General features: G+C 45.6%; 1 protein-coding gene across 2 annotated transcripts in view; it reads left to right on the top strand.

The window, feature by feature from the left end:
• Window positions 1-24,599, top strand: part of LOC143285402 (uncharacterized) — a 371,301-nt gene extending 346,702 nt beyond the window's left edge. The window contains exons 3-7 of one of the 2 annotated variants that reach the window (XM_076592649.1): window positions 8,557-9,214; window positions 10,160-11,414; window positions 11,963-12,160; window positions 14,989-15,015; window positions 15,766-24,599. In XM_076592649.1, the coding sequence (XP_076448764.1) occupies window positions 8,557-9,214; window positions 10,160-11,414; window positions 11,963-12,160; window positions 14,989-15,015; window positions 15,766-18,567 (4,940 nt within the window). In that variant the 3' untranslated portion in view covers window positions 18,568-24,599. The remainder of the gene's footprint in view (window positions 1-8,556; window positions 9,215-10,159; window positions 11,415-11,962; window positions 12,161-14,988; window positions 15,016-15,765) is intronic. The other variant, XM_076592648.1, reaches the window with a different exon arrangement.
• The last annotated feature ends 3,022 nt before the right edge of the window (window positions 24,600-27,621 follow it).

Raw genomic sequence — 27,621 nt, 5'->3', positions numbered from 1 at the left:
GATGGGTGGACTGGATGACGCTTTCTTTTTTTCTTTTTTTTTTTTTTTTTTTGTGGTGTGTGTGGCTGCTGATATTCTCTTGCGCTCAGTGCAACTTGATTGGGTTGGTTGGTTGGTTGGTTGGTTTTCGGTTCGTTTGTTTGTTTTATTGAATTAGATTGATTGATTTGATCGATCGGTGGAATCGACGACGCTGTTTTTGTGCGGTTGCTGGTCAGTGCAATTACTGCGTTCAGCGCAACCTGAGTGGCTGGTTGGTCGGTGTTTATTTTCTCTTTTTTCTTTCTTTTTTTTTTCTTTTTTTTGTTTGTTGGGGTTTTTGTTGTTGTTGTTGTTGTTGATGATGATGATTCGGATTGATTGATCGATTTGATTTGTGGGTGGAGGATTCGGGGGATGGTTGTGTCGGAAGGTGAATTTGGGTTTACAAGAATAATGATGACTGACTGACTTGATTTCATGATAAAGAGACATTAATGGTCGTGGGTAATATGGGTTTTTTGTTGTTGTTGTTGTTTTGTTTTGTGACTAGGGTATTGATTGTCGTCAATGTGTTTTGTAGGGTGCTAACTGTGAGTTTAGAGAGAACTGAACTGATTAACGAAATGACGGTAAAATGATAGCATAATAGTACAAAAACGATAATAAGATAATAGCACAATAATTATCTCAGACGAGTTGCAAGATATGCGATGCATGAGAATGATTTATTATAATGGTGATGATGATGACGACGACGATGAAGGGTAGTAATAGTAGTAGACGTTGTAGTACTTCAAAAAATGATATATATATAATTTTTTTAATATGCCTGAAAGACCGAAATAACACATACAAAGAAAACTAAAGAAAAATACGTAGCTGTTGTTACATCAGTTCAATTAAAGTAACCTTACATGCAGTCTTTTCTTCTACGACCTTTGTTAACCCCCCTGTAATAGTGATAACAACACAAACCACGTACACTAAACTGATCTCGATCTCTTTTAATTAATCCACTCCCAACAAACACAGACCATTCTAACTGGCGGTGAGTGAGTGAGTGAGTGAGTGGTGGGGTATAGTCTGACGACCTCGATCAGTTCATGTATGTTCTGCCCTGTCCTTCCCCTGTCAAGTCTGCTGTGAATATATTTATCTAATATTCAACTGTGCTGGGGAGTCTACAAGCGTGTGTCCTGTCTGCTGTGAATATCTATCTATCTATCTATCTGTGCTGGGGAGTGAACAAGCGATGTGTCCTGTCTGCAGTGAATATATCTATATCTATCTGTTTTGGGGGGTGAATAAGCGAAGTGTCCTGTCTGGTGTGAATCTGTCTATCTGTCTGTATATCTCTCTATCTGTCTATCTGAGTTGGGCGCTGAACAAATTATGTGTCCTTTCTCCTGTGAATATATCTATGATTCCTGTCTGCTGTGAATATATCTATCTATGTATCTTGTCTGCTGTGAATATTATTTATGTCCTGTCTGCTGTGAATATATCTATCTATCTATCTATCTATCTGTGTGTCCTGCCTGCTGTGAATATATCTATCTGTGTGTCCTGTCTGCTGTGAATATATCTATCTGTGTGTCCTGTCTGCTGTGAATATATCTATCTATCTGTGTGTCCTGTCTGCTGTGAATATATCTATCTATCTGTGTGTCCTGTCTGCTGTGAATATATCTATCTGTATGTCCTGTCTGCTGTGAATATATATCTGAGCTGGGGGGCTGAACAAGCGATTCAGAGTGCACAGCATACCCTGGCTGGGAGATTTATCACAATGGCTCAGTGTGTGTGTGTGTGTGTGAGTGTGACGAGGCTTTCTTTTCTTCTTCGGTCAGAGCTCACCCGGTACACAGGGGGACGGGGAAGGATGGGGGTGTGGGTGTGTGTGTGTGTGGGGGGGGGGGGGGGGTGGTAGGTAGGGGTGGTAGGGAGTAGTGGGGGGGGGGGGGGGGGGGGGACGTGGTGTGGAGGGAGGGAGGGAGGTGAGGGAGGGCATATGACGAACGTAGAGCGGTGGTGTGGTGTGGCGCGATGAGGGGCGGGTTAATGCCGGAAACGATAGATCAGCGATGATGGTGACAGCGTGTGGCAATACCACACACACCCCTCCACTTCCTTTCCACCCGTCCCCCACCTCCCGGCCCCCGTCTTACCCTCTTTCACTCTCCCGTCCCCTTCCCTGCACACACGCACGCACGCGCACGCACGCACACACACACACACGCACACACACACACACACACGGGCATTCTCTCTCTCTTTCTCTCTCTCTGTCTCTCTGCCCCCCCCCCCCCCCTCTCTTTCTCTCCCCGCCCTCCCCCCCTCTCTCTCTCTCTCGCTCTCTCCCTCCCTGCACTCTCTCTCTCTCCCCCCCCTCTTTCTCTCCCGCCCTCCCCCCCCCTCTCTCTCTCTCTCTCCCTCCCTGCACTCTCTCTCTCTCTCTTTCTCTCCCCCCCCCCCCCCCCTCTCTCTCTCTGTTTCTCGATCCTTGTATCGCGTCCATCTTGATTCCTTTCTATCTCCCCCCCCATGCCCCCCCCCCCCCAGCACCCCCCTCTCCCCCTCAATCCCAATACGCTTCCATCTTGATTCTCTTTTCCCACCCCCCACCCCCTCCCATTCCCCTGCCTCCCTCTCTCTCACCCCACTCTTTCTGCTGTGTGCTGCTTTCTTTCTTGTTTGTTTGGTGGTTTCTTCTTCCTCCTCCTCCTCCTCCTCCTCCTCTTCTTCTTCTTCTTCCTCCTCCTCCTCCTCCTCCTCCTCTTCTTCTTCTTCTTCCTCCTCCTCCTCCTCTTCTTCTTCTTCTTCCTCCTCCTCCTCCTCTCTTCTTCTTCTTCTTCTTCCACCTTGCCGCGCTTTGTGTGACGTTTGTGGTGATAATGCCTTGTGTTGTGGGGTATATGTGTGTGTGTGTGCATGAGTGTATGTGTGTGTCTGTGTTTGTGTATACAGTTTGCGTGTGTGTGTGTGTGCGCGCGCCCGTGCGCTCGTGCTACCTAATGATCAACATTTCTTGTGCATCTTACATTACCAGATAGGGGTAAGCCACTGTTTTTGCTGTACCTCATTATCGAACCGCATGACACGTAGTCTACTGCAATATCATTTTCTGCCACAGCACTTGCATCAATGCTATGGTGTAACGTGCAATTCATAAAAGATACCCGCCCTATTTTTTTTCCCCCCGTGAATATTGTTAAAAATTGTGTTCTACTGTTTAATGTGTTATACTGTTTAAGTATTCCTTATAATTTGATTCGGAGTCACCCGACCTGTTGAATAGTTAATTTCGCCATATTGTATTGTATATTGGTTCGATAATGAGGTACAGCAAAAAACAGTGGCTTACCCCTATCTGGTAATGTAAGATGCACAAGAAATGTTGATCATTAGGTAGCACGAGCGCGCGGGCGCGCGCGCGCACACACACACACGCGCGCGCAAACTGTATACACAAACACAGATACACACATACACTCATGCACACACACACACACACACATAGACACACACACACACACACACACACACACACACACACACACACATATACCCCACAACACAAGCCATTATCACCACATAAGTGTGCACGAGGATGGAAACGTCAACAAACTCAGCAGTTTGGGTAGAAACGCCTCTGATTAATTTTAAGAATGCATGAAGAAAGAGAAAAATAGACAATGGCGGAGTACGCAGTAAACCTGCTTTGAAAAACTCCAAAACCCGCCAGTGCTGGGGCGTTAGTGTGCGTCAGCGTTCAGACGTTCCTCAAAACGATCGTTCAGCACGCGAGTCCGGGTAGACCTGAGGGGTTTCTCACATTTCTGGGGCATGTCGCGGGCCAAGATTCACCCCTTCGTTCCAACAACTGAACCTTCACCGAAGCCACGCACTGAACCTGACCTGAAGGGCTTTTTAAAAACAACTTTTGCGTTCGTCATCTGGAGTGATGGCCTAGAGGTAACGCGTCCGCCTAGGAAGCGAGAGAATCTGAAGGAGCTGGTTCGAATCACGGCTCAGCCGCCGATATTTTCTCCCCCTCCGCTAGACCTTGAGTGGTGGTCTGGACGGTAGTCATTCGGATGAGACGATAAACCGAGGTCCCGTGTGCAGCATGCACTTAGCGCACGTAAAAGAACCCACGGCAACAAAAGGGTTGTTCCTGGCAAAATTCTGTAGAAAAATCCACTTCGACAGGAAAAACAAATAAAACTGCACGCAGGAAAAAATATATAAAAAAATGGGTGGCGCTGTAGTGTAGCGACGCGCTCTCCCTGGGGAGAGCAGCCCGAATTTCACACAGAGAAATCTGTTGTGATAAAAAGGAATACAAATACAAATTCACTTGTACGAGTATGCTTGTACGTTTTCACCCCGCCGTTTAGGCAGCCATGCTCCGTTTTCCGGCGGAGTTATACTCCGCTGTACCAAGGCGCCCATGCAATAGTTTTCATTGTAAGTGGGTTGCCACATGACTGTCTGTTGCGGGTCGTGGGCTTTGACAGTGAACCACTGGGAAGATATCTGGGGCTTTTTCATTGCTGGACCATTATTTTATTACAGGAAGAATTTAATGGTAGGGAGGCGAGGGGGGACTTGTGCAGACCGTTGAAGGTAACTGGACTGGGAGCTTTCTTGGTTTTTCTGTGGCTTGAATCCATGTAGCGTTTGTTGGCTGATGGAGATTTTGTTGTTTATCTTGAGTCGTGGTCAGAATAACCACGTGGATCTGCTTTCGTCAAAGAGGCCTTGCCATGTGTGTGTGCGCGCGCGCGTGCATGCGTGTGTGTGTGTGTGGCGGGGGTGGGGTGGGGGGTCTGTATGTGTTTATACACATAGATGAATGGACAATGTGTGTGTGTGTGTGTGTGTGTGTGTGTGTGTGATGGATAAATGGATGGATTGATAGTCAGAGAGATGGATGGATGGATAGAAACTGAAAACATGCAGAAGATCAGGCACACTCGCTGATCCCGATAACTCTTATCAACGCTCAGAGGGTATACACGCTAATGTCATGGCATATGAACAAAACCGCCGTCAGTGTAGTATTTCAGTCATTGTTCCATCCGCAACAATTTGCCATCGCTCGTTCGGTCGCAATATGAAATGTTGTTACTCGCTCGTTGCAATGTAACACAAGCATCCTTTCAGTCTATAACACACACAGGACACTGTCTTCCCCCCCACCCCCTCACCCCCTCCCCTCACCTCACCCGACCCCACACACAGTGATCTCAAGTGACAGCCGCCTGTCGCCCCATGACAGTGGTGACGAGAGTTTGTCTCCTGTTCCGTTCCTCGGTGTCTGCACGTGCACTCCGTCTGTACTTTGGTTCGTGTCGGGATTGTGTGTGTGTGTGTGTGTAAGGAGGGCACAGGACAGAGAAGGGCTGTTTCATGCCGTGGTGGTGCAGTGGGACCGTTTGTTGGGTGTCCTGAGGTCTGTGGTTCCAGTCGTCCCTTTCAGCGCCTGGTTGGGGGCTCAGGGTTGAGATTCATCCAGTCTACCAAGTATTGTGGAGCCCGTTCGTGTATTTACGCATGCAGAATATCAGTGTTGACACGTTAAAGATCCTACAAAATACGCAGACATGTATAGGTCTGTGTGTGTGTGTGTGTGTTCGCCCATGTGTGTGTGCATACTTGCACGCATAAGAGCTTACACTGTGGTGTGCTTCAGTATACATGAGTTTGATAGATGATGGCATGTGATACTTGGTGACCAGATGACAGTTCGCCAGTATTTTTTCCCCCCTGTTTCGTTGTGTCATACCGGTTCCATCACGATAGTTTCTTTGCACTTGGTCATTGCAATAGTTATAATGGGCCCATTCTCCAAGATTGCACAACGCACACAGGAACACGGACACCTCCCCCGCCACCCCACCCCATCCCACTCCGCCCCCCCTCCACCCCCACCCCACACAAACACACACACACACACACACACACACACACACACACACACTCACACACACACACACACACACACACACACACACACACTATTAATTTTGACAACTGCCTGTCAACCGGTGACAGTGCTGACAATAAGACGCCGATTTCGTTCTTCAGTGTCTTCACGTTTGCACTCAGTACATGCAGAAGAGGGGGTGGGTTGGGGGCTTTGTTGGGGGCTGGGGGTGGGCACAAGACTGAGGCGTGACTGGCAAGAATTACAGTGCAGAGGGACAGGGAAAGAGGGGGCAGAAGGGGGAGGGGTCTGTGAGTGTTAGCGTCGGGTCTGTGGTTTGAATCCAAACAGCGCTGAGGGAATAGTTTTACTGACGATCTTATGTGTCAACATGCATGCAGATGTGCTAGTAGTGCCTTTGGGGTTTTTTGTTTTATTTTTATTTTTTATTTTTTTTGTTTCTTTATCAACGCACATGCATAGGATCATCTGTTACTGACCCAATAACAGACACGCGTGTTTACCAATCATACACAGAAGAGGGCATGGGGTTTCTCTCTCATTTTCTCTCACTCTGTGTGTGTGTGTGTGTGTGTGTGTGTGTGTCAGTGAGTAAGCCTGTTTGCTCAGAGGCTCTGACTTTCGTGTGCTGGAATGCGTATTATTTTGACAGTCTGACGCGGCTGGTGATTGTGTGTGTGTATGTGTGTGTGGAGTGATGGTGATATCAGATACAACAGATTGTGTGTGGAGTGATGGTGATATCAGATACAACGGATTTTGTGTGTGTGTGTGTGTGTGTGTGGAGTGATGATGTTATCAAATACACCACACCAATAAACAGAATTATATTTTGTGTGTAAAATCTGTTATTATTATATTTATACGTTCAACATTTTCCATCAGCACGAAACCCAAAAGCACTTGTTCACTGCACATAAACACGTCGGCTGGCTGTCCTTCCACTCGTTGCAACAATAATACAGCAGACCGCTGTGTCTGCCCGCCGCCCCCCACAAACACACACACACACACACACACAGATCTCAAGTGACAGCCGCCTGTCGCCTCGTGACAGCGGTGACGAGAGTTTGGCCGGTTCCTCGGTGTCTGCACGTGCACTCCGTCTGTACTTTGGTTCGTTCGGGAGTTGGGGTTTTTTTGTGGGTCTTTTTTTTTTTTCTTTCTTTCGTTCTTTCTTTTTCTCTTTCTTTCTTTCTCTTCTTCTACTTCTTCTTGTTGTTTTGTGGGGGCAGTGCAGAGAAGGGTTATTACGTGCTGTGATTGGCACAGTGACGGTGCAAGAGACAGAGCCTGTCATCTTCAGGGGAAAAAAAGTTTGGGTGTTTTTTCTTCAGGTATCGGTGTTGAGCGAGTGTTGGGTTGTTTTTTGGGTGTTTTTTTTTTGTTGTTTTTTTTACTGTACGGTTGCAGTGTGTGTGTGTGTTGTTGTTGTTGTTGTTGTTGTTTACAGTTGGAATGTGAACAATTGTTTGTTTGGATTTTTTGTGTGTTTGTTTTGGTATTTTTTTGTTGTTTTTTTTATTCACCCTGTTTGAAAATCAACCTGACAGGTTGTTGAGGTTGAGCAGTGAAGGTTTTTGTTTATTTATTAATTTCGGACTTAAAAAAAAAAATTCTTTGTAATTTATTTTCATTTGGTTTTAATGCACGCGTAGCTCTGAGACAACTGTCTTATTTAATATATTTATTTTTGCTCAGTCTCTCTATCTCTCTCTGTATGCTCTGTCTCTCTCACTCTCTCTCTCTCTCTCATATATATATATATATATATATATATATATATATATATAAATGTGATTATTTACACACATATATGATTATATGTATATCCCCTCTCTCACTCTCTCTTTCCATCAGCAGCCTCTCTACCCCACTCACTCACTCAAACCATGGCCTTCTGACGAGGGCCACGCTCAAACACACAAATCTCTCTCTTCTTCTGCCTCATTCTCCCTCTATCACTCTCTCTCTTTCTCTCTCCCTGATGTTACCAGATACCTTTGTCTGCTCCTTGCACACGTTCTGTGTTGGTTGTTGTATCTTATTGAACTGAACAAGTACCCAGCCCCTTGAAATGGCTTGTGCCTTTTTTTTCTGTCTCAGCATGGCCTCCAATAAAGTATCATGAATTGATGACGATTTTATTTATTTTTTTTAGTGTTTTTTTTTTCAACATTTTTTATTCAGACAAAGGTTTACAGATGCAGAATTTATGTTTTGTGCATTAGAAAGTATGAGGTAAGCATATAATTAAGTTCTAAGTACTGACAAATCTTTAACAGCAAAACAATATGTTCAATGTCAAAGTTCCAAGCTAACATTGTATAGCTTAATCTTGTATCAAACAGTTATAAAGTGCCCATTTTTCCACAAACGTGTTATATTCCATAGTTATGTTAAAGGCTTACTTGTCTACTTCATACGCCTGTTTGAGGTCTTTTTTGAACATTTGTAATGTTGGTTTTACCTTGTTGATTCTACATTTGTATACATAGAATTTAGCTATCAATAAGATATATGAGAAACATTCATCGTTTTCATTTTGTTATGTCCGAAAAGCTTTGTTTATTTATTTATTGTTATATATCGTAACCGTTCAGCGTGTTGTCTGCTTTCAGGTTCTACGTCCGAAGACAACAACTCGGCGGACGCTCCTAGGGAACTAGAGGCAGCAGCAGGAGGAGGAGCAAGAGGAGACAACTCTCCCCTGGCCACCGATGAAGAGGGAGGAGAGGAGGAAGAGGAAGAGGACAACGACGAGAACCACCACCACCACCACCACCGCCACCACCACCACCACCTGACACGCAGAGGTGGGGAGGAGAAGGAGGAGGAGGAGGGGGGACACGATGCTGCTGCTTCTTCAGCCGCGACCTCGCACTTGCTGCCAGGCCTTGGCTGCCAGGACATGTCTGATGATGGTGATGACCACCACCACCACCACCCTCCTGTCAGTGACTCTACAGCCCCATCCAGATCTGTTGTAACGGCCCACCAGTCTCTGCTAGAAAATCCATCCCCTAAATCCCTGCTGCCAGAAAGCCACCACCACCACCACCACCGTGGTGTTGGTGTTGGTGTTGGTGTTGTCGTCAGCCCGGGCAACCACAGCCTCAACCATAACCACAACCACAACCCCGCCGGCAGTCACACGGCCACCCCCACCACCCCCTCCCCGCCCACCCCCTCCCCCCTGGCCAGCCTCTGTGGGATGACTGTGCCCTCAGTCCCGGCAGTGGATGAGGGCAACAGTGGAGCGATCAAGGAGGAAGAAAGGTGGGTTGTTTGTTGCCGAAAGTGTGTACTGACTGGCCGGTATGTGTATAATTATGTGTGTGAGGGGACGTGGGTGGGGGTAGGGGTGGTGGAGGTGTGATATTGGGGGGGGGGGGGGGGGGGGGCGAGTGTACGTGTGTGAGCGGACGAGCTGTTTGTGTGTAGCAGGAAATAAAAATGTCAGCTTATGATTTTTTTTTTTTCAGTGTCACTAACGTGTGGGTTTTTCTTTGCTTGTCAGCATTGATTTCATTTTGATTTTATGATTGATTTTATTTACTTAAATTATTGTGATTTTGTGTGTGTGTGTGTGTGTGTGTGCGCGCGCGCGCGCGCGCGTTGTTTTTAATGAATGTTCGTGTTCTGTTCTAAAGGTGATTGTGCTATGTGTGTTTGACATAACATTAATCGAGCCCAAAGCCAAATTTCTGTTCAGTTTACAGACAGCAAAGTTGTGTCTTATCTTATCTGATTTTACCTTGCCTTACCTTACCTTACCTTACCTTAACTTACCCTTACCACACCTTACCACACCTTACATTACCTTACCTTACCACACCTTTCCTTACCATGCCTAACATTACCTTACCACACCTTACCTTACCTTATCTTACTATGCCTTACCTTACCACATCTTACCTTACCACACCTTACCTTACCTTACCACATCTTACCTTACCATATCTTACCTTTCCTTACAACACCTTACCTTACCTTTCCTTACCGTACCACACCTTTCCTTACTACAACTTACCTTACCATACCACAATTTACCTTGCCTTACCACATCTTATCTTACCATACCTTACCATACATTTCCTTACCTTACCACAACATACCATACCTTTCCTTACCGTACCACACTATTCCTTACCTTACCACATTTTACCTTACCTTACCTCACCTCACCGTACCTCACCTCACCTTACCTATACCTCACCCCAGGTCCACGCCCAGCGCCTCGTCCAGGAAGACCTCCCTGCCCAGCAAGAACCGAACTGTCGTCAGTCCTCTGGCCATGGCCTCCTCCTCCGTCATGCTGCCCGTGCCGGCGGCCCTGCCCAGGCCCGTCCTGCCCTCCACGGACAAGGAGAAGCCCAGAAGAACCTCCCCAGCCCACAGAACCTCCGGCGTCAGCCAGCAGCATCAGCAGCAGCACGGCCGAAGACACAGCAGCTTCTACGAGAAGATGGCTGCCCAGGCTCTGGCAGTGGCCACATCGGCCGCTGCGGCAGCAGCAGCAGCCAACAACAACAACAACAACACATCATCATCATCTGCACTAGAGCTTACCACTACTGGTGATGACGATGACCAGCCCTTGGATCTGTCACGGAAGTCCAGCCGTCCCAGGTCCGTTTCTGAACCGGACCCTTCAGGGCCTACAACGGCCAGGTGGGGTGAAGGAGGGGGCAAGAGAGGGAAGGACGGGAGGAGCAGCAACAGCAGCAGTAGTGGAAAGGGGGACGAGGCCGGGGGGATGTCCAACGGGATCTCCAGCCTGCAGAGCCTCCAGAAGCGGTTCGGGGGAGACTTCCTCATGGAGACGCCCCGCCGACCCAGCAGCATCATCCCGCTGCAGTCGACCATCCTCCCTTCCAAGTCCATCCTCAGGCCGCCCCCGATCCCCGGCAACGGCCTGTCCCACCTCAGCATCTCGGCCGCTGCCGCCGCCGCTGCAGCAGCAGCCAGCTCTGCGTCGTCGTCATCGTCGTTGTCGTCAAACCACCACCACCACCACCACCAGCAACCACACCACCACCCTCACCACAGCAGCGGCGCAACCACCAAGAGTAAATCCACAGTGTCGGCCAAGGCAGACCGCATGGACAAGATGATGTCCATCGCCACCTCCACCAATCCTGTCACCACAGTGCGCAAATCGGAGAAACCACCCGACAACACCAGCGAGTCCTCGTCCAGGAAAGCGGAATCCTCCTCCTCCTCCTCCTCTTCCTCCTCCAAGCCCGGGAAGAGCGGGGGGTCGGGGATGGCGGTGGGGGGGAACAAGGCCGCAGCGGAGAGCGAGGCGGACAACAAGTACACAATCCACCGCTGTTCGTGCCAGAAGTCGTTCGGCACGCTGTACGCCCTCAGCGCGCACCTGCAGGAGACGGGCCACGTGCCCAGCAGCAGCAAGCAGCAGACCCTCATGGACTACCCCAAGCTGGTGCGCGGCCAGGACATGTGGCTCAACCAGGTCAGTGATGATGTGTGATGTGTGTGTCGTGTGTGTGTTTGTGTGTGTGATGTTAGTGTGCGTGTTTGTGTCTGATTTCCTAATAGCCTCTCTGTAAAACCGGTGTACAATGCCACATAGTTCTGTCAAAATAGTTTTGTGTTCTGGGGACAGATTGGGGGAATAGGTCATGCCTTAAATCATGATCCTTGAATTAAAAAAAAAAATCGTTGAGTTCTGAGTTCTCTCCTGTGCACTGTTGTAAAACCTGGACATTGCACAGTCGGTAATGAGCACACCGCACAAAGTTAAGTAACAAGCAATCTCACACACTGTGCCTTAAATCCAGGTTGCGACCACTTAATGCTAACACGCTTGGCAAAACAGAAAATTATTGGCCATTGAGTACCTCACAATGCCAACGCAACAAGCATCAAAGCAACAACAACACAAAAAAACACCCTGGCGGAACTTCGATATCACTGACCATGTGAGAAACTCTTGAGTGAGAAACTCACAAAACTGGAATCGTCGTCATGTGTGTGTATGTGTGTGTGTGTCCGGGGCAGGAGTCCGAGCAGACCCGGCGGATCCTTCGCTGCATGCAGTGCGGGGAGTCGTTCAAGTCGCTTCCCATGCTGACCGTGCACATGATGCAGACCCAGCACTACTCCAAGATCGTCAGCGCGGAGCACGGGCGCCGCTCCCACAAGTGCTCCGCCTACTGCGACAGAGAGCTGGACCGGGAGTGCATCTTCAAGTGCAAGGTGAGGGTCGTTGGGGAGGAGAGGAGAGATGGAGGAGGAGAAGAGCGGTGGGAATGTGAGAACGTGACCCCTCCCCATCCCCACCCCCGGGACCTCCTTTAGTTTGAGGGGTTTGATAAAGTGTGTGTGTTTGGGAATGTGACTCCTTTAGTAATGTGAGGGGTTTGATAAAGTGTGTGTGTGGGAATGTGACTCCTTTAGTAATGTGAGGGGTTTGATAAAGTGTGTGTGTTTGGGAATGTGACTCCTTTAGTAATGTGAGGGGTTTGATAAAGTGTGTGTGTGGGAATGTGACCCCTTTAGTAATGTGAGGGGGTTGATAAAGTGTGTGTGTGGGAATGTGACCCCTTTAGTAATGTGAAGGGTTTGATAAAGTGTGTGTGGGAATGTGACTGACCCCTTTAGTAATGTGAGGGGTTTGATAAAGAGTGTGTGTGGGAACGTGACCCCTTTAGTAATGTGAGGGGTTTGATAAAGTGTGTGTGTGGGAATGTGACCCCTTTAGTAATGTGAGGGGTTTGATAAAGTGTGTGTGTGTGGGAATGTGATTCCTTTAGTAGTGTGGGGGAGGTTGATAAAAGGACTCCTTTAGTAATGTGAGGGGTTTGATCAAGTGTGTTTGTGTGTGTGTGTGGGGGGGGGATGTGAGGGTTTTGATAAAGTATGTGGGATTTGACCCCCTCAGTATGAGGGGTTTCATGAATTGTGTGTAAATGACCTGCTTAATGTTAGGGGTTTGTTAAAGTGTGTGGGAATTTGTCCCCCGGATGTAAGGGGTTTGACAAAGTGTGTGTGGAAATGTGTCCCCCTAATGTGAGGGGTTTAACAAAGTATGTATGGGAAAGTGACCCCATAGTGTGAGGGGTTTGATAAAATGTGTGGGAGGAATTACCCCAATAATGTGAGAGGTTTTATAAAGTGTGGGAATGACCTCTTTGTGTTAGTAGTTTGAGAAAGTGTGTGGGAATGACCCTTCAGTGTGAGGGATTTGATAAGTTTGTGAGAATGTGACTTCTTAGTGTGATGGAGTGTGGGGATGTGACCTCTGAGTGTGAGGGGTTTGAGAGAATGTGTGGGGATGTGACCCATAGTATGAGAAGTTTGATAAGATGTGTGCAAATATTGATGAAATGTATGCAGATATGACCCCTTTAGGGTGAGGGTTTTGATAAAGTATGTGGGATGTGACCCCTTCAATATGAGGGGTTTCATGAATTGTGTGTAAATGACCTCCTTAATGTTAGGGGTGTGTTAAAGTGTGTGGGAATTTGTCCCCCGGATGTAAGGGGTTTGACAAAGTGTGTGTGGGAATGTGTCCCCCTAATGTGAGGGGTTTGACAAAGTATGTGTGAGAAAGTGACCCCATAGTGTGAGGGGTTTGATAATATGTGTGGGAATTACCCCAAATGTGTGAGAGGTTTTATAAAGTGTGGGAATGACCTCTTTGTGTCAGTAGTTTGATAAAGTGTGTGGGAATGACCCTTCAGTGTGAGGGATTTAATAAGTTTGTGGGAATGTGACTTCTTAGTGTGAGGGGTTTGATAAGTTTGTGGGAATGTGACCTCTCAGTGTGAGGGGTTGATACAGTGTGTGGGAATGTGACATCTTTATTGTGAGGGTTTGATAAAGTGTGTGGGATTATGACCCTTTAGTGTGAGGGGATTGATAAAGTGTGGGAACGTGACCCCTTAGTGTGAGGGGATTGATAAAGTGTGGGGATGTGACCTCTTAGTGTTGGGGATTGATAAAGTGTGTGATCCCTTTAGTTGATAAAGTGTGGAGATGTGACCTCTTAGTGTGAGGGATTGATAAAGTGTGTGGGAATGTGACTCCTTTATTGTGAGGGTTTGATAAAGTGTGTGGGATTTTAACACCTTTAGTGTGATGGGTTTGATAAAGTGTGTGGAAATGACCCTTTAGTGTGATGGGTTTGATAAAGTGTGTGGGATTATGACCCTTTAGTGTGATGGGTTTGATAAAGTGTGTGGGAATGTGACTCCTTTATTGTGAGGGTTTGATAAAGTGTGTGGGATTTTAACACCTTTAGTGTGATGGGTTTGATAAAGTGTGTGGAAATGACCCTTTAGTGGGGGGATTGGATAAAGTGTTTGGGGATGACCCTTCAGCGTGCAGGGTTTGGTATACCGAGTCAGAATGAAAATTATTAAACGGGTCAACAAACGTTTGCGAGTGTTCCCACTCGCGAAGTTGTAGTGCTTTCTCTTCAGATCTGCGCGCTGCTTCTATAACAGTGACGGGTCCGGCCGACTCGGATGATGACTCGTGCGTTGTGAAAAACACCCCAGTCGTAAATGACTGGGGGAAACCCTTACTGTTGACACCGTTGACACATGGTGGATGTGAACACACCTAAGCATGAATTCACGGTAAAGGTCACTCACAATTACCCCAGCTGAGAAGACTGGGAAGATGAATGTGTTAGGGGGGGATAACCGAGTAGCGTCGGGGTGAATGTACTGAAATGGCGCGAAAGGTGGGGTAGCTACGAGAGGGAGGAGGTGGGGGGGGGGGGTCTTTTCTTGGCGGGGTGGGGGGGGGGGAGGGGGGGGGGGTACAGGTGGCGAAGAGTAAGACCCATGCATGTGACGGCCAATGCTGGGTGAAGAATGGTAATAGGCTGAACATAAAACTTTGTGGTGGGAAGATCTTTCCACAACTTAGTGTGAACATAGTAAAAATGCATCGCGTGGCTGACGTTTATGAAATTTTATGAAATTGTTATTAAAAGGCGGGGGCGGGGATGGGGGTGGAGGGACTTGAGAGGGATTTAGAGTCCAAACTCAAACTCACTCTTTGTTTATTTACAGAGAGTTACTGGAGTCAAAAGAGCTCGAGTGAGTGCTTTACGTTTTTCAAGTTTCAAAATGAAAATTGTTTTTCATTGTACATGTTTAAGACAGCGAATATTAAAGACGGCTTTGTGTTGCTTTTGATATTGTCTTTGTGGTGAGTTTTTACTGGTCTTAAGTTCTGGGGCAGTTACAATGTTCCTTTTGGTCAGTCTTCGCCTTCACCACAATGAGAGAGGAGAAAATATAGACTACGTTTGGATAACCACAGTTACAGAGACAGCACATAAACTGTTTCAACTGAGGAGGCGTCAAAGTGCACAGGGGGGCGGGGGGGAGGGGAGGGGGGCTGGTGGAGGCGAAGGGGGGGGGGAGGGAGAAAGGGAGATTGAGTAAATCACACAAAACGATCAAAACATGGTCTTGGTTATGGAAGGACTGTTTATCTTCTGCAGCTGTTTTTTTTTTTTTTTTTTTTTTTTTGTTTTGTTCGTTTGGTTGTTTTTCAAATAAGATTTTCTTCAGTAGAATGATATATTCATGCGTGTGTGTGTGCGGGTGTGTGTGATGTAATATGTACAACTTGAAGAAGAGATGAAGCTGGTAGAGTACTCATGACCAACATAAAGTTATAAATGTGTGTGTAAAACACTTTTCAAAGAGACGAGTTTGCTCAAGCACCACCCCATGCTATGTTGTGTCCTCCCGTGTGACTGGTCCCCCCCTACCCCACTCCACCCCCCCCACCCACCCATCACTTATCACACCACCATATCTGGCCGATGTTGATTGCAGGTGTGTCAGGAGACCTACACGGACATGGAGGGCCTGGCCAACCACATGATCGTGTCTGGCCACCACAAGAAGCAGGTGCTCCGCTCACACAACTGCACGGAGCTGGCGCTGCGCCACAAGCACCGCAAGCGCTTCCTCAGCGACGAGGCTTCAGGCTCCACCGTGGCCTCCTTGCTGGAGTACAAACGCAAGTACCAGGGAGGGAGCGGGGGCTCGAACGGCTACCTCCCGCAGATCGGCGGGGGCGGGAGCGGCGGCGGGGGCGGGGGATCCAGCGGGACAGCGACCCCTTCCTCCAGTGATGGTCTGGTCCCGTGTGAGTCGTGCGGCAAGAAGATCGAAATGCCTTGGTTTCTCGAGCACGTGCGGTTGTGTCTCCGGCAGAAAGCGGAAGTCATCGATGCCTTGAAGGTCAAACTGTTCGGTGAGGAGTGTGGTGGCTCCGGGAAGCCGGCCAAGACCAGCAACTCGGAGTCCAAGGGCAAGTCTTCGGACAACAGTCTGGAGCAGCCCCTCCCCAGCACCAGAGACACTGCTTTGTTCAAACGCTTAAACTCGATCGGCTGTAGTAGCTCCCCCGCGGGCACGGGCAAAGACTCTGGCGCGGACCATGTACATACAGACAGTCAGGACGCAGAATCCAAAGAGGAGAAAGCAGAGTTGTCAGCAAAGTTGTCGTCCCAAGAGACTGATGTGAACCAGAACGAGAACGATGTTCCAAAATGTTCAGGCAGAGAAAGTGCCGAGCCCAGCGACAGATCCGAAGACAAGCCATGCTGCATGCAGTCTCCAGAATCAGCACCCCAAAAGGACGAGGAGGACAAGGCGTGTGCAAAGAGTAAGCAAAACGCCGCCAGTCCTGATGATAAGCCAGTTCAGGAGAAGCTGGCAGAAGACGGGGCTGAATCACGCAAAGAAAGCAAAGAGGAGCCAGGAGTGGACCCGGGCACAAAGAACGGGGGAGAAACACCAGCCCCAGGGGACAGGTGTATATCTCCCCGAATCCCTTCCCCCATGACGGACGAGGAGAACACGTCGGAGCGCTCCCCCTCCCCGCCCAGTGACCCCAGTCAATCTGAAGACAGCAAGCCTCCTTCCCCTGCCCCACCCTCACCCCGTTCCAAGCCAGAACCCCCACCCCCACCACCATCACAAGACCTGACCATCACTGTGAAACGGGAGCTGGAATCAGATGAAGAAGAAGACACCATGAAAAATCACAAAAAGATTAAACTAGAAGAGGCCGAACAACAGCACGAAGGAGGAGGAGAGGCAGAGGAATCTAAAATCGTTCAGAACAAAATCAAAGTGAAGATTCCTGATGATGACAGCAGCATGAAAGGGACGCCCTCGCCTGCTTCTCAGAGCTCGCCCAACCCTCTGCCTTCAGAGAACAGAGCCAACCTGAACGGGAAGATCCCCCGCAGCACAGCGCAGGATCCAAGCCTGGACATCATCGACCCCAACAGCGAGGACGAACCCGCCAAGGAAAGCGGCAGCTCTGCCCTCAAGGCCATGGAGTCCTTCATCCAGCGGAGCTTCAGCTCCAAGTTCGATTCTCGGAGGAACACCATGTCGGCAGGGTTTGGGTCCATTTCAGGACCCCCGCACATGCCTCCGATGCTGAACATGAGCCGGGGGGTGCCCAGGTCGTCAGCCTCGCCATCCACCTCTGCCTCTCCTGCAGCTTCCTCCATGAGCTACCTGTCCCAGTTCTCCAGGTTCCTGTCCCCTGTCCAGCCCTCCTCCTCCAAGTATCTGGACATAGGCAAGGACAGTCCCCTGCCCTCTTTTGAGAAGAATGTGCTGTCTTCCCTCAGCGCCAAATCGGCAGAGCTGCTGGAGAAAACCAGGAACCCAATCAGAGACATGGCAAGTATGAAGCCAGTCTCTGCCAATGGTTTGACTGTCAAACCCACTAAAGGATTGACTAAAACCAAATCAGCCACAGCCACCAGTCAGAGCATGGATGATGATGACAAAGAAAAAGAAAGCGATGAAGAGAGAGACGAGAAGAAAGGAGTTACCGTGAAAGAGGCCGATCAACCATGTAAGGCAGAAGACCTGGCCACTAAATACCTCAACTTGGATGAAGAGGAGAATCGGGAGGAGAAAGGCGAGACAGATGAAAGAGGATCCTCCTCCTCCTCCAAGGGGGAGAGCAGTAAAGGTTCAGGGAAGAAGTCGGCCCTGGACTCGCTGAGCAGCTTTGTGTACGGTCAGCCCATGACCAGCGAGCACCCCCTGGACAGCCTGCAGAAACTGCTGACCAAAACCAGCATCCCCAAGGTCATGTCGGCTGCCGTCAGCCCCTTCCCCCACTTCAGCCCCCACCACTACCCCTACCTGACAGAGCAGATGATGGAGCGGATGTGCTTCACTCCCCCAGATCTCCCCTCCTCCTCTTCCCCCGCTGCCTCTGCCATGCCACTCAACCTGTCCCTCAAGCCGGGAGCTGGAGGTGGCAGCAGCAGCGACGATGAAGACCCGGCCAGTTCTCACCAAGACTGCGATTCTCCGTCGGCCTTGAGGGACCCGGAGGATGGGAACCAGAGCAGTCCCGGCGCCGTGGGTCCAGACGGGGAGCTGACGGAGTTCAAGTGTGCTGCCTGCAGCCGGCGCTTTGCCTCCAAAGGGTCGTACCGGTACCACCTGAGTCGTTGCCATCTGTCCAGCGTCAAGAAGTACGGCATCAAGGAAGCGTTCAACATGTCGCCCTATGTCTACCTTCCCCTCGACCACACGGCCAAGTTTACCAAGTATTACCAGATGGCACAGGAACTGGCCAGCAAGGGGAAGTAAACGCTGGTGTCCCTTGTTCCAGTTCCTAGTCTGGTTCAGCATTGTGTGTGTTGGTTCACTTCGAAAAATCAAGTTGTGTGACTTGTAGTGAGGGGGTCGTGTCTGCTAAAATTGCCAAAGCTGTTTTGCCTTTTTGCTTGTTGCTGCTTTCATTCTATTTCAGCTGTTGAGTCGTACAAAACCCATTTGTGTGTGTGTGTGTATAGCAGACAGTACAATGGGCAGCAACCAGCTTGCGTGTGGTGTGAGTGACATCCCAAGCTGTGATGTGAGAGGGGCTGAAGTTCAGTAAGACTGTTGACAAATGTTCTGGCTTTACACCATCACTTGGACTGTGCAGTGTCTTCATTTTTTTTTCTTGTTTGTTCTTCAAATGTGCAAATCAGTGATTTATCACAAAATGATCCAAAAGGTGCATGCAGTCTCTTGCATCGAGCAAGATGAACACATGGGGAACAAGTTTTGTTGAACTTGAAACAACTGATCCGAAGGTGGAAACTGCATCAGGACACAAAATTTTATTTGGGTGTTGTTTCCATTTTGCATTTTCGGTCATTTTGTTCATGGTATTCATATCACATTGTATCTTTCTTGGTTCAGATGAATTTACTATACTGTTGCTGCTGTTGCTTTGTCACTGGTTTTGTGTCATAATTACTGGGCAACAGGTGTCCAGGTTTGGCGTGCTGTTTAGTGGTCTGGTTTTCAGAGCACTGAATCTTCAAGAAATCTTTGCTGGAGTATAGACATGTTCATTTGACTTTGCTTCTTCATTGAAGATTTCTTAGCTTTTCTGTATTTTTCTTTCTTTTTTATTTTGTCTTTTCAATCCACCTTGGAGAAAATGTGAGACTTTTTTTTTTTCAATTGTTATTGTTAGGGTATATTGATTGGTAGCAAGATGAACTTTGCTAAAATATGCGTGTTTGTGTGCAAGGATATTCTTGAATCATAGCCAAGAACATCCTGTGTTTGGTGTAACCTGTCCACATTTGAGGATCAGTAGAGCTCGTTTTCTTTTCTGAAATAATTTTCAATAGAAAGCCACATGTTAAAATTATTGAGGTGGATGCAGTGCCACTATACTGGGTTTTTTTGATGCTTTTTAAAAATTACTTTTTTTTTTTTTCCTTTAGTGTGTGCTCAGATCATTAACAGTGCTTCATTTTCTTTTTTTCATTTATTGTTTGATAAAAGAATTCTGATGAGGAAATCTGAAACTTTTTTTGTAAAAGTTATTGTTGCTTGTTCTGGAGATCAAGATCTGGATGTTCAGAAAGCTGTTCTATACATTCAGTTCACTTGGTCTGCAAAAATTAACCTAGTTTACTTCCCAACCCCACCTTCCCCTTTTTTTGTGTGGGGGGGACATGGCCACATCTCGCGTTCATCAGAACTGGCCAAGACCTTTCGGCAGGGAACAGGACTGGCCAAGACCTTTCTGCAGGGAACAGTGCAAGGACCAAGGAGAAGAGTCGGGCAGAAGAAAGGATAGGAGGACAACATCTCAGAGTGGACAGGTCTAACTCACTCAGTACGGCCAGTCCTCTCTTCTCCTCTACACAGACCCCTCGGATGTCCAGTGGGTGTCTGAATGACCCAACCTTTAGCTTCCGTCGTCAGAATTGTGGTATTCTTTGTCAACATTCACGTCTTCAGTATAAGAGCCTTCCGCTTGCAATATTTTGATGATGGTAATTGGGGTGAAACGCTGTTAACGTCGTCTCTTTCGTCGTTCGTATGGAGAGAGTTAACCTGGAGTGACATGGTCAGGAGAGACAACCTCGAAGGATGGAGGGCGCTGGTTACCAAATGTGTGGTGCCCCCAATTTACGAGATAGATTGTTTATTTGTGGTCTTGTTACCTTCCAATCTTGTGCAAGTTTTAATTAATCCAAGAATACAGGAGCATCTGACTGAGAACAGAATTAGTCCAGGTATTATGGCAGTACATGTATATGAATGGTTCTCCGAGCTATTATTGTTTGTCTTTGCATGTCTTCTCTCAAGTATTAACTTCTGATTTGAGCAATTTCAGGCAAGAGCTTCCAAAACGTTCCTTTGACTATAGATGCCTGATAATTATTGTATTAAAAAAAAAAAAATCACTCTCTAGGGATACAAACCCAAGTTTTGATGGTTTTCTTGGGAAGTCTATCAATTCATTTGATGAGCTTGCCAGTGAAATAAAAGTTCCTTCCATCACACTTGGTTAAAAAAAAAAAAAAAAATCTGTAACAATAAATACAAAACATTTGTATATATTTGAACGGCATAGAAACCAAAAATACTGACATCTATTACATCTGCAGAACTATCATAGTAGGCATTCCGTTATAGTTTGTACATGTGGTGTGTATATTTCAGTCTGTTTAAAATAAGGGCATCAAGGCGTTTAAATGACAGCACTCTCACACATTCTTTCTGTGAGGGAAAAAACCTGTTTCCTCCAATGTATATAAACGTGTGTTTAAGCAGGTTTTGTTTGTTTGGGATGTGTTAGAGTGTGTTGGTCTTTTTATTATGTAATCAATAGAAAGGTTTGGTGGTTGGTGTGTGGGTGTATCAGTTTTGGTACTGTAATCACCTCAAATATTCAGTTTTGCTTCCTTTATTGTTTCGTTGTTATCTTTTAATCATTGCCTGAGCCACTTCCCTTGACAAGAAGGTGACGTCGACCAAATGTGGGTGCTTTATTTGCTTTTCAGATTTTGAAAGAGTCATCTATTTGGCCCCCTTTTTCATTAAAACTGGGAAATGCCATTTCTTTTCAGTCTGGCATTTTGAGAACATTTGTATCAACAGATACTGCAGGTCCTTGATATGCTGGTCACTCATCTGAATTTATCCCCACTGATGTCTGCAAAACTGAACGATCAGCCAACCAGTGCAAATGCACAACTCGTTTTACTGTCAGCCAGACAAGAAAAATGTACATTCTAACCTGGTCTTGATATCATATACTTGTGTTTCAGAGCATCAGACTGTAAATGCAAGTTCAAAAATGTCAACAATAACCACACACACAAAAAAGAGAAGTTTACTTTGTTACAGCATCTCCCAGATATAGCTTGCATGCCACAGTTATGGTATCCCTCTCTCCCCTCTTCTCCACCACCATGCCTTTGTATACATATTGTTTTTTCTCTTTAAAATAATGTTCATAGTGGTCACTGTGTGCATGGCGCTCACCAGACCTTTGGCAAACATATCACCCTGAAAGCTAGCTTTCATGACATCCAGGCCACACCAACTGGCATTTGTCAAGTGGTGAGGATTCCAGGGGAGGAGGTGGGGAGTTATGGGGAAAGTCAAGGGGGGATGTACTGTCCTGTCGATTTCAAGGCATGCCTTGATAAAACCACTGCATTCGGAAGGGGCTGGGGAATAGCACTTCTGACTGGTTTTCAGATATTTGAAACCCTCCAATGGGTTGCTTTGACCATGATTGAAGCTCAGACCTTTCCGATCAGTGGTCGTGGAAAGGAGATACCAAAACACACACACACACAAAAATGCTATTGTACCAAGTTACCTTCCAATTCCACTTGTGATGGATGAGAAATTGTCAACGTTAAAGACAAACACACTGACAAGACATGGCAGTCAAAACCAGAAAAATCTGAGCATCTCACTGACGCCCACAATCCTTCAAGTTTCTAAAGCATATCATGAACCAGGGTTTCAGCTGTTTAGCCTTTTTTTGTTGTTGTTGCTTTTTATGTTATTTTAATACAAGTTTTGCATATTTTGATTTAATTTAGAGGAGAAAAAAAAAGTTATGCAGAGACTGTTTAAAACAATTGAAAACAGTGTGATGCTAGAAACTGTTGAATATTGACTTTGATGTAGCCAGCAGACTGTATTTGTATCAAAAGCCCCCGTAGGTAGCTGTAAAGTGTGCAACACTGCTTGACTTTAAACCTGCTGCCTTTTTCTTTTCTGTTTTTTAACATGGTCTCACAAACTGGCCAAGTCTTCATCAAGAAGATATGTTTTTTTCTCCCTGTAGTACATGTCCTCCTCCTCTTGATTGCAGATGCAGCACATTGCCAAAATGAATGTATATTTGTCAGCTTGAATGCCATCTATTCCACAATTTGGGTACAGAGACTGAACCAGATTACTGAACAGTTACCACAGTTTGTCCACAGCATATACCAAAGCATGAGTTGATTATATATATGTTTTGCAAAGTATTGTGTATATATTTATATATGTTGCATTGTGATCATTCTTGTGTACTCACACCAAAGGAGTTAAATGCAGTTGTGTAAAATTAATTAACCTTGTGATTTGTGATAACAGCATAATGACAATGTACATAAAGAATGAACAATTCTTTTATAGTTGATTGTACATGACTAATGGTGCAACCCTGCTTTTGGTTCTTGAAGGTTTTTTCTTTTTAATTTCCTGAAATCCTTTCTAAGCTAATCTTTGCTTTTTAAAATGAACCCCAACTTGTGTGTTTCTTCTTGGACACTTGAAAGGTCTGCTCATCCAAAGACTTTTTGATCATGCCACAAAAGCATTATTGCTGTGAATGCCAATGTTGTTTACAGATTGCATTTTTACTATTTGATATTGTTGTATTGGTTGCCCAATATACATACATACCTTGTCCATTAATGACAGGGTTTTTTTTCAATGTGGAGTCCTTTTTTCGTGGGTTTTTTTTTGTTTTGTTTTTTTGTTTGTTTGTTCTCTTCATTCTGAAATCCTGTCCAGTTTCTCTTCCCACAAATTGGTACCCCTCAAAATTAAAAAAAGGACCTTCCTCTCCATATTTTTTCAACATTGTCATGTCTGTCCCTGTTCGTCTTTGGCTTTAAAAAATAAAATTAAAAATTTTTTTTTTAAAGTATTTTGTATATTAAAGTGTTTGCAAAAGATAATGTACAGTAGCTTTAATGAATATGCCAAACAAAATCTCAGTACCCAGTTGTCTTGGGTTTTTTTGTTTTAGTTTTAACAGGCTAAAGACAAAAGGCCTGGATGAAATGAACAATTCATCCTCCACTCCTGCAACAATTGTACCACTCTGGAAGGTGACCTATTGTCACAAGAAAAATATTTTGATCACGCTGATAAAAACGATTTCATTTTAAACAGATAAATTACGATGACGCACAAAATATGGTTTATCAGATGGAAACATGCACTGGTAAAAAAAAAACACACATACACAAAAAACAAACTACAAATGTGGTATGAGTGTCCCTTTTCATGCCCACAATATAAAAAAAACTGTGCTTCATTTCCATAGGGTTGTCTGTCCACTTCTGCTGTCCTCAGCAAGATCCCAGTTCATCAACAACAGTTCTTGTCATCAATAAAACAAATACCCATTACCAACACAAGTTCTTGTAATGAACACAAGTCCCATAATCCACAAATCCCAAAGGTCCCGTTTCCCCCCCTTTTTTTTTCCATTTTCTTCTTTCCTTTTTAAACCGATTCATCACACAGAATATCATTCCCTGAATTTGTGTAACACAAGTTTGGTGCTATTCTGTTTTCTCCATTACTGGTGACTACCCAGTACCACCGTCTCCTGCATCTTCACACACACCCCATCCCCTTCTCACACCACAACCCTGCCTCCTCCCATGGTTTGGCCAATCTCATCTTCATTCTAGATCTGCGTCTGTACTTCGTCATTGGGGAAATAAACTCTGTAAACGTTTTCTGCATGGTGTACCTCAGCTGTTTTTTTCTTGCATAATTTACCTCCTGTGCTTGCTTCAAAAAGGTATCTGCAATATTACTACTACTACTACTGGCTTGGTCTGTGTGTGAAGCTGTTTAACCTTTTAATATATGTGCCATTTTCATTTTGTTTTACAATTTCTTCCATCTCCAATCAGTGACTTTACTGTTTGTTATTATTATAGTGCGTTTTCAGTTCCGACTAGTTTTAATTCCCAAATATCTTACTCTTTATCTATTATATACCCAAAAGAGGGGTTGATTTCATGAAACTGTGCTGATATGTGAACAAAAAAAAATAAAATAAAGTGGACATGAAATTCTGTGATTTGTCATGGTGTGTGTGTGAGTGGGTGCATGTGCATGTGTGTGTGTTTGGCTTTGATGAGTGAAGAGTGCGGTCAAAAACATAAATGCTGTAAAATCCTGTATGCTGGTAACACCACCCTGCCACAACAATGCACTGAATAATGACCACCTCAGGCAGCTGAAACCCACTAATAATAAATAAAATTCATTTCAATAACATTTTCAGCAGCCAGCTAATTTGTGGCTTTAGTTGGATCTGCATGTGTACCACAGACCTTACAAAGACAAGAGAAACAAAGACTCTGGGAAGCCGCCATGATCGCCCCAAAGACAAAAAAACCCCAAAACACCAAGAACGGCAGCCTCTCATTCACAAGACAAGACAAGACAAGACGTCCTGGCCTTTTCCTCTGTTGTGCACCAGTTTGAATAATGTTTACAACACCATAAGAAGTGATGCTACACACCCACACCCCTCTGCCCCCACCCTCCATCTATTCTCCCTGCTTTTAGAAATGGAGAGAAAAATCGCAAACAAACACATAACAATACATCAGACAACTTGAGAATCACATACACATTCAAACCATTAGGGTGCCATTTCAGAACACGAAATCAACAGATAAAGAGGACAGAAAGAGATGAAATTTAAAAAAAGCAGCTTGGTAAAAAGAACACTGAGAGTACATTACAAGAAGCTAAAACCCATCTCCAGAAGACATCAGCAAAGGTTAATGTGCTATATTGTGCATCATTGGTCATCACTGACAAGAAGAAAACTGGCTAAAAAAGAACAAGAACTTAATCTTGAAAGTACTGAGAAATGTAAACCAATAATTTTCTTTTAGGGTTCATCATTAATGACATCTTTGTAGGTAATTTTGAAAGTTTCCAGTAAAAAAAAAAAAAAAAAAAAAAAATCCATACCTGATGGACTAAAAACCAACACACACACACTCTGTAGATAAGTTGTAAGGCTTCCAAAAAAACAAAACAAAAAAAAAATCATGCCCAAGACTGCTATTGCATTCCATGCGTTTTGAAAAGGAGTTTTATGGAGCAATTCTCAGGAAAAAGTGAATGATTTTTTGGAAAGATATCGCTTACGGAATGTTTTTGCACATGACCAGGTTTCAATAAAGCTCAAATGCCTGCAGCTAAGCCCATCTTTCCCCCCTCTCCTCCCCTACCCCCCTCCAACCTCCCCCCAATACCCCCTAAACCTATTTATGCTCACATCTTCCAGAGTTGCTGAAGATAGCTCCTGCGCGCACACGCGCGCGTGCACACACACACACACACACAGAGAAAGCACTCACACACATCAGCATGACCATCACTGCTCTCCATCAAACCAAGGACGACTTATGTTTCATGATGTGGTCAACTGCTGACTACAATGGTCAGAGGAGAAGACAATTGTACCTATGTTCAGTTCACCTGCAGGTAAAAAATATTCAAAGAATCAGAGTTTTGTTTCGGGAAATCTTGTGAAAATATGGAAGAAACACTTCATGATAAACTCAAGAACTGGCAACATATTCTTACAATTTTAACCCAGCCGATTGTACAGGATGACATCCCAAATGAAAACACTATACACACACACACACACACACACACACTCACACACACACATACCCTCAAACTGATGTTAAGTCTGAAAAAAAAAATAATAAAGCACAACTGCACCTGAATTACAGCAGGAAAACCCAGGATGTGATTCTGGCATTGACCATTCCATAAATTTCCTCTCCAAAAGACTAGGAAAGTAAAAAATAAAATCTCAATACAATCAACTAATGATAGATGGTGCATTAAAACAAAAAAACAAAAACAAAAATGACAAAAAACAAAGAGGACTGGAAAAGAAAATAAATCTAAATACAACAACAGCACATTAAAATCAAAAATATAAACATAAAACCAATCTTTACATACATCTAATAACCGAGAAACTCAACTCATGTTTCCTGGATGACAGACACACACACAAAAATACAACACAATAAAGGTACCCACTTATCAAGTCCAACGAGACACAGAAACACATGAAATTTGAAGATCTCCTGAAAATGATGTAGTGGAGTGATGCAGGGAGGCAGTGAATGTGAATGGAAGAGACAGATAAAAGAAAGGAAAGGGCAGGAACGGAGGCAGTGATAGGACAGAGTTCACTTCTAGCACAAAATTTCCAGATACCCTCCCCCAACCCCTACTCCACCCACCCCACCAGTATTCCCAAAGGGGTAACTGTCTGCTACTGATATGGGTTTCTGACAAAATACTTTGGCAACTATGGATAAATTTCCATGGACTACTGGAGCCACCAGAACAGTAACAGAAAAAAGAAGAAGAAAAAAGTAAAAACGTAAGTGAAAAGAGGTACCACATAAAAACTTGTGGCCAACATTTCATGCATTTCACCTTCAACTTCACCATAAGTTGTTGCTGGCTGGCAATGACTTTGGGACTGAAGATACATGTGAAGGTCAAATCAGTTTCGTCCATTCCGAGTGCAAGCATGCAGATGGCTGACGAGTCCGACTGGAGATCGGCAGATTCTTCCGCAATCGGCTGCAGGGAAATGTCTGGCTGTGTGATGGGTGCTCGTCCCCTATTTCTCCACCTGATCTTCTCTTCCAGACTGACACCACAGCTTGTTTCAAAGGTGCTGGTGTCTTGGTGGATGGTGTGGCGCCAGACGACTTCAGTCCATGGCTTGGCTAGTCCACTGGCGGGGGGAGTTGATGTCACAGGTTTTGAGGGCCTTTCAGCACGTCTTTGTACTGATTCTAGCTGGGGTACTTATCTTTTGCGGTGACCAGATGACAGTACATCATACAAAATAATCTAGGGTAGTCGGTGGTCTTCCATTCTGGAGATGTGTCCTACCCAACACAGTGACCGTTTCATGTATTTACACGCCTCATCAACTTAACCAAAGTAGAATTAGTACATGAAACACTGACTAAAAAAGAAGCGTGTGCTCAAAAGAACATTCGTCTGACAGATTGTATCAAGATCTTTACA

This window comes from Babylonia areolata, chromosome 9 (assembly GCF_041734735.1).
Source record: "Babylonia areolata isolate BAREFJ2019XMU chromosome 9, ASM4173473v1, whole genome shotgun sequence".
Lineage (NCBI taxonomy): Eukaryota > Metazoa > Mollusca > Gastropoda > Neogastropoda > Buccinidae > Babylonia > Babylonia areolata.
Note: the sequence above shows the minus strand (reverse complement) of the source record. Positions and strands in the feature narration are given on the sequence as shown.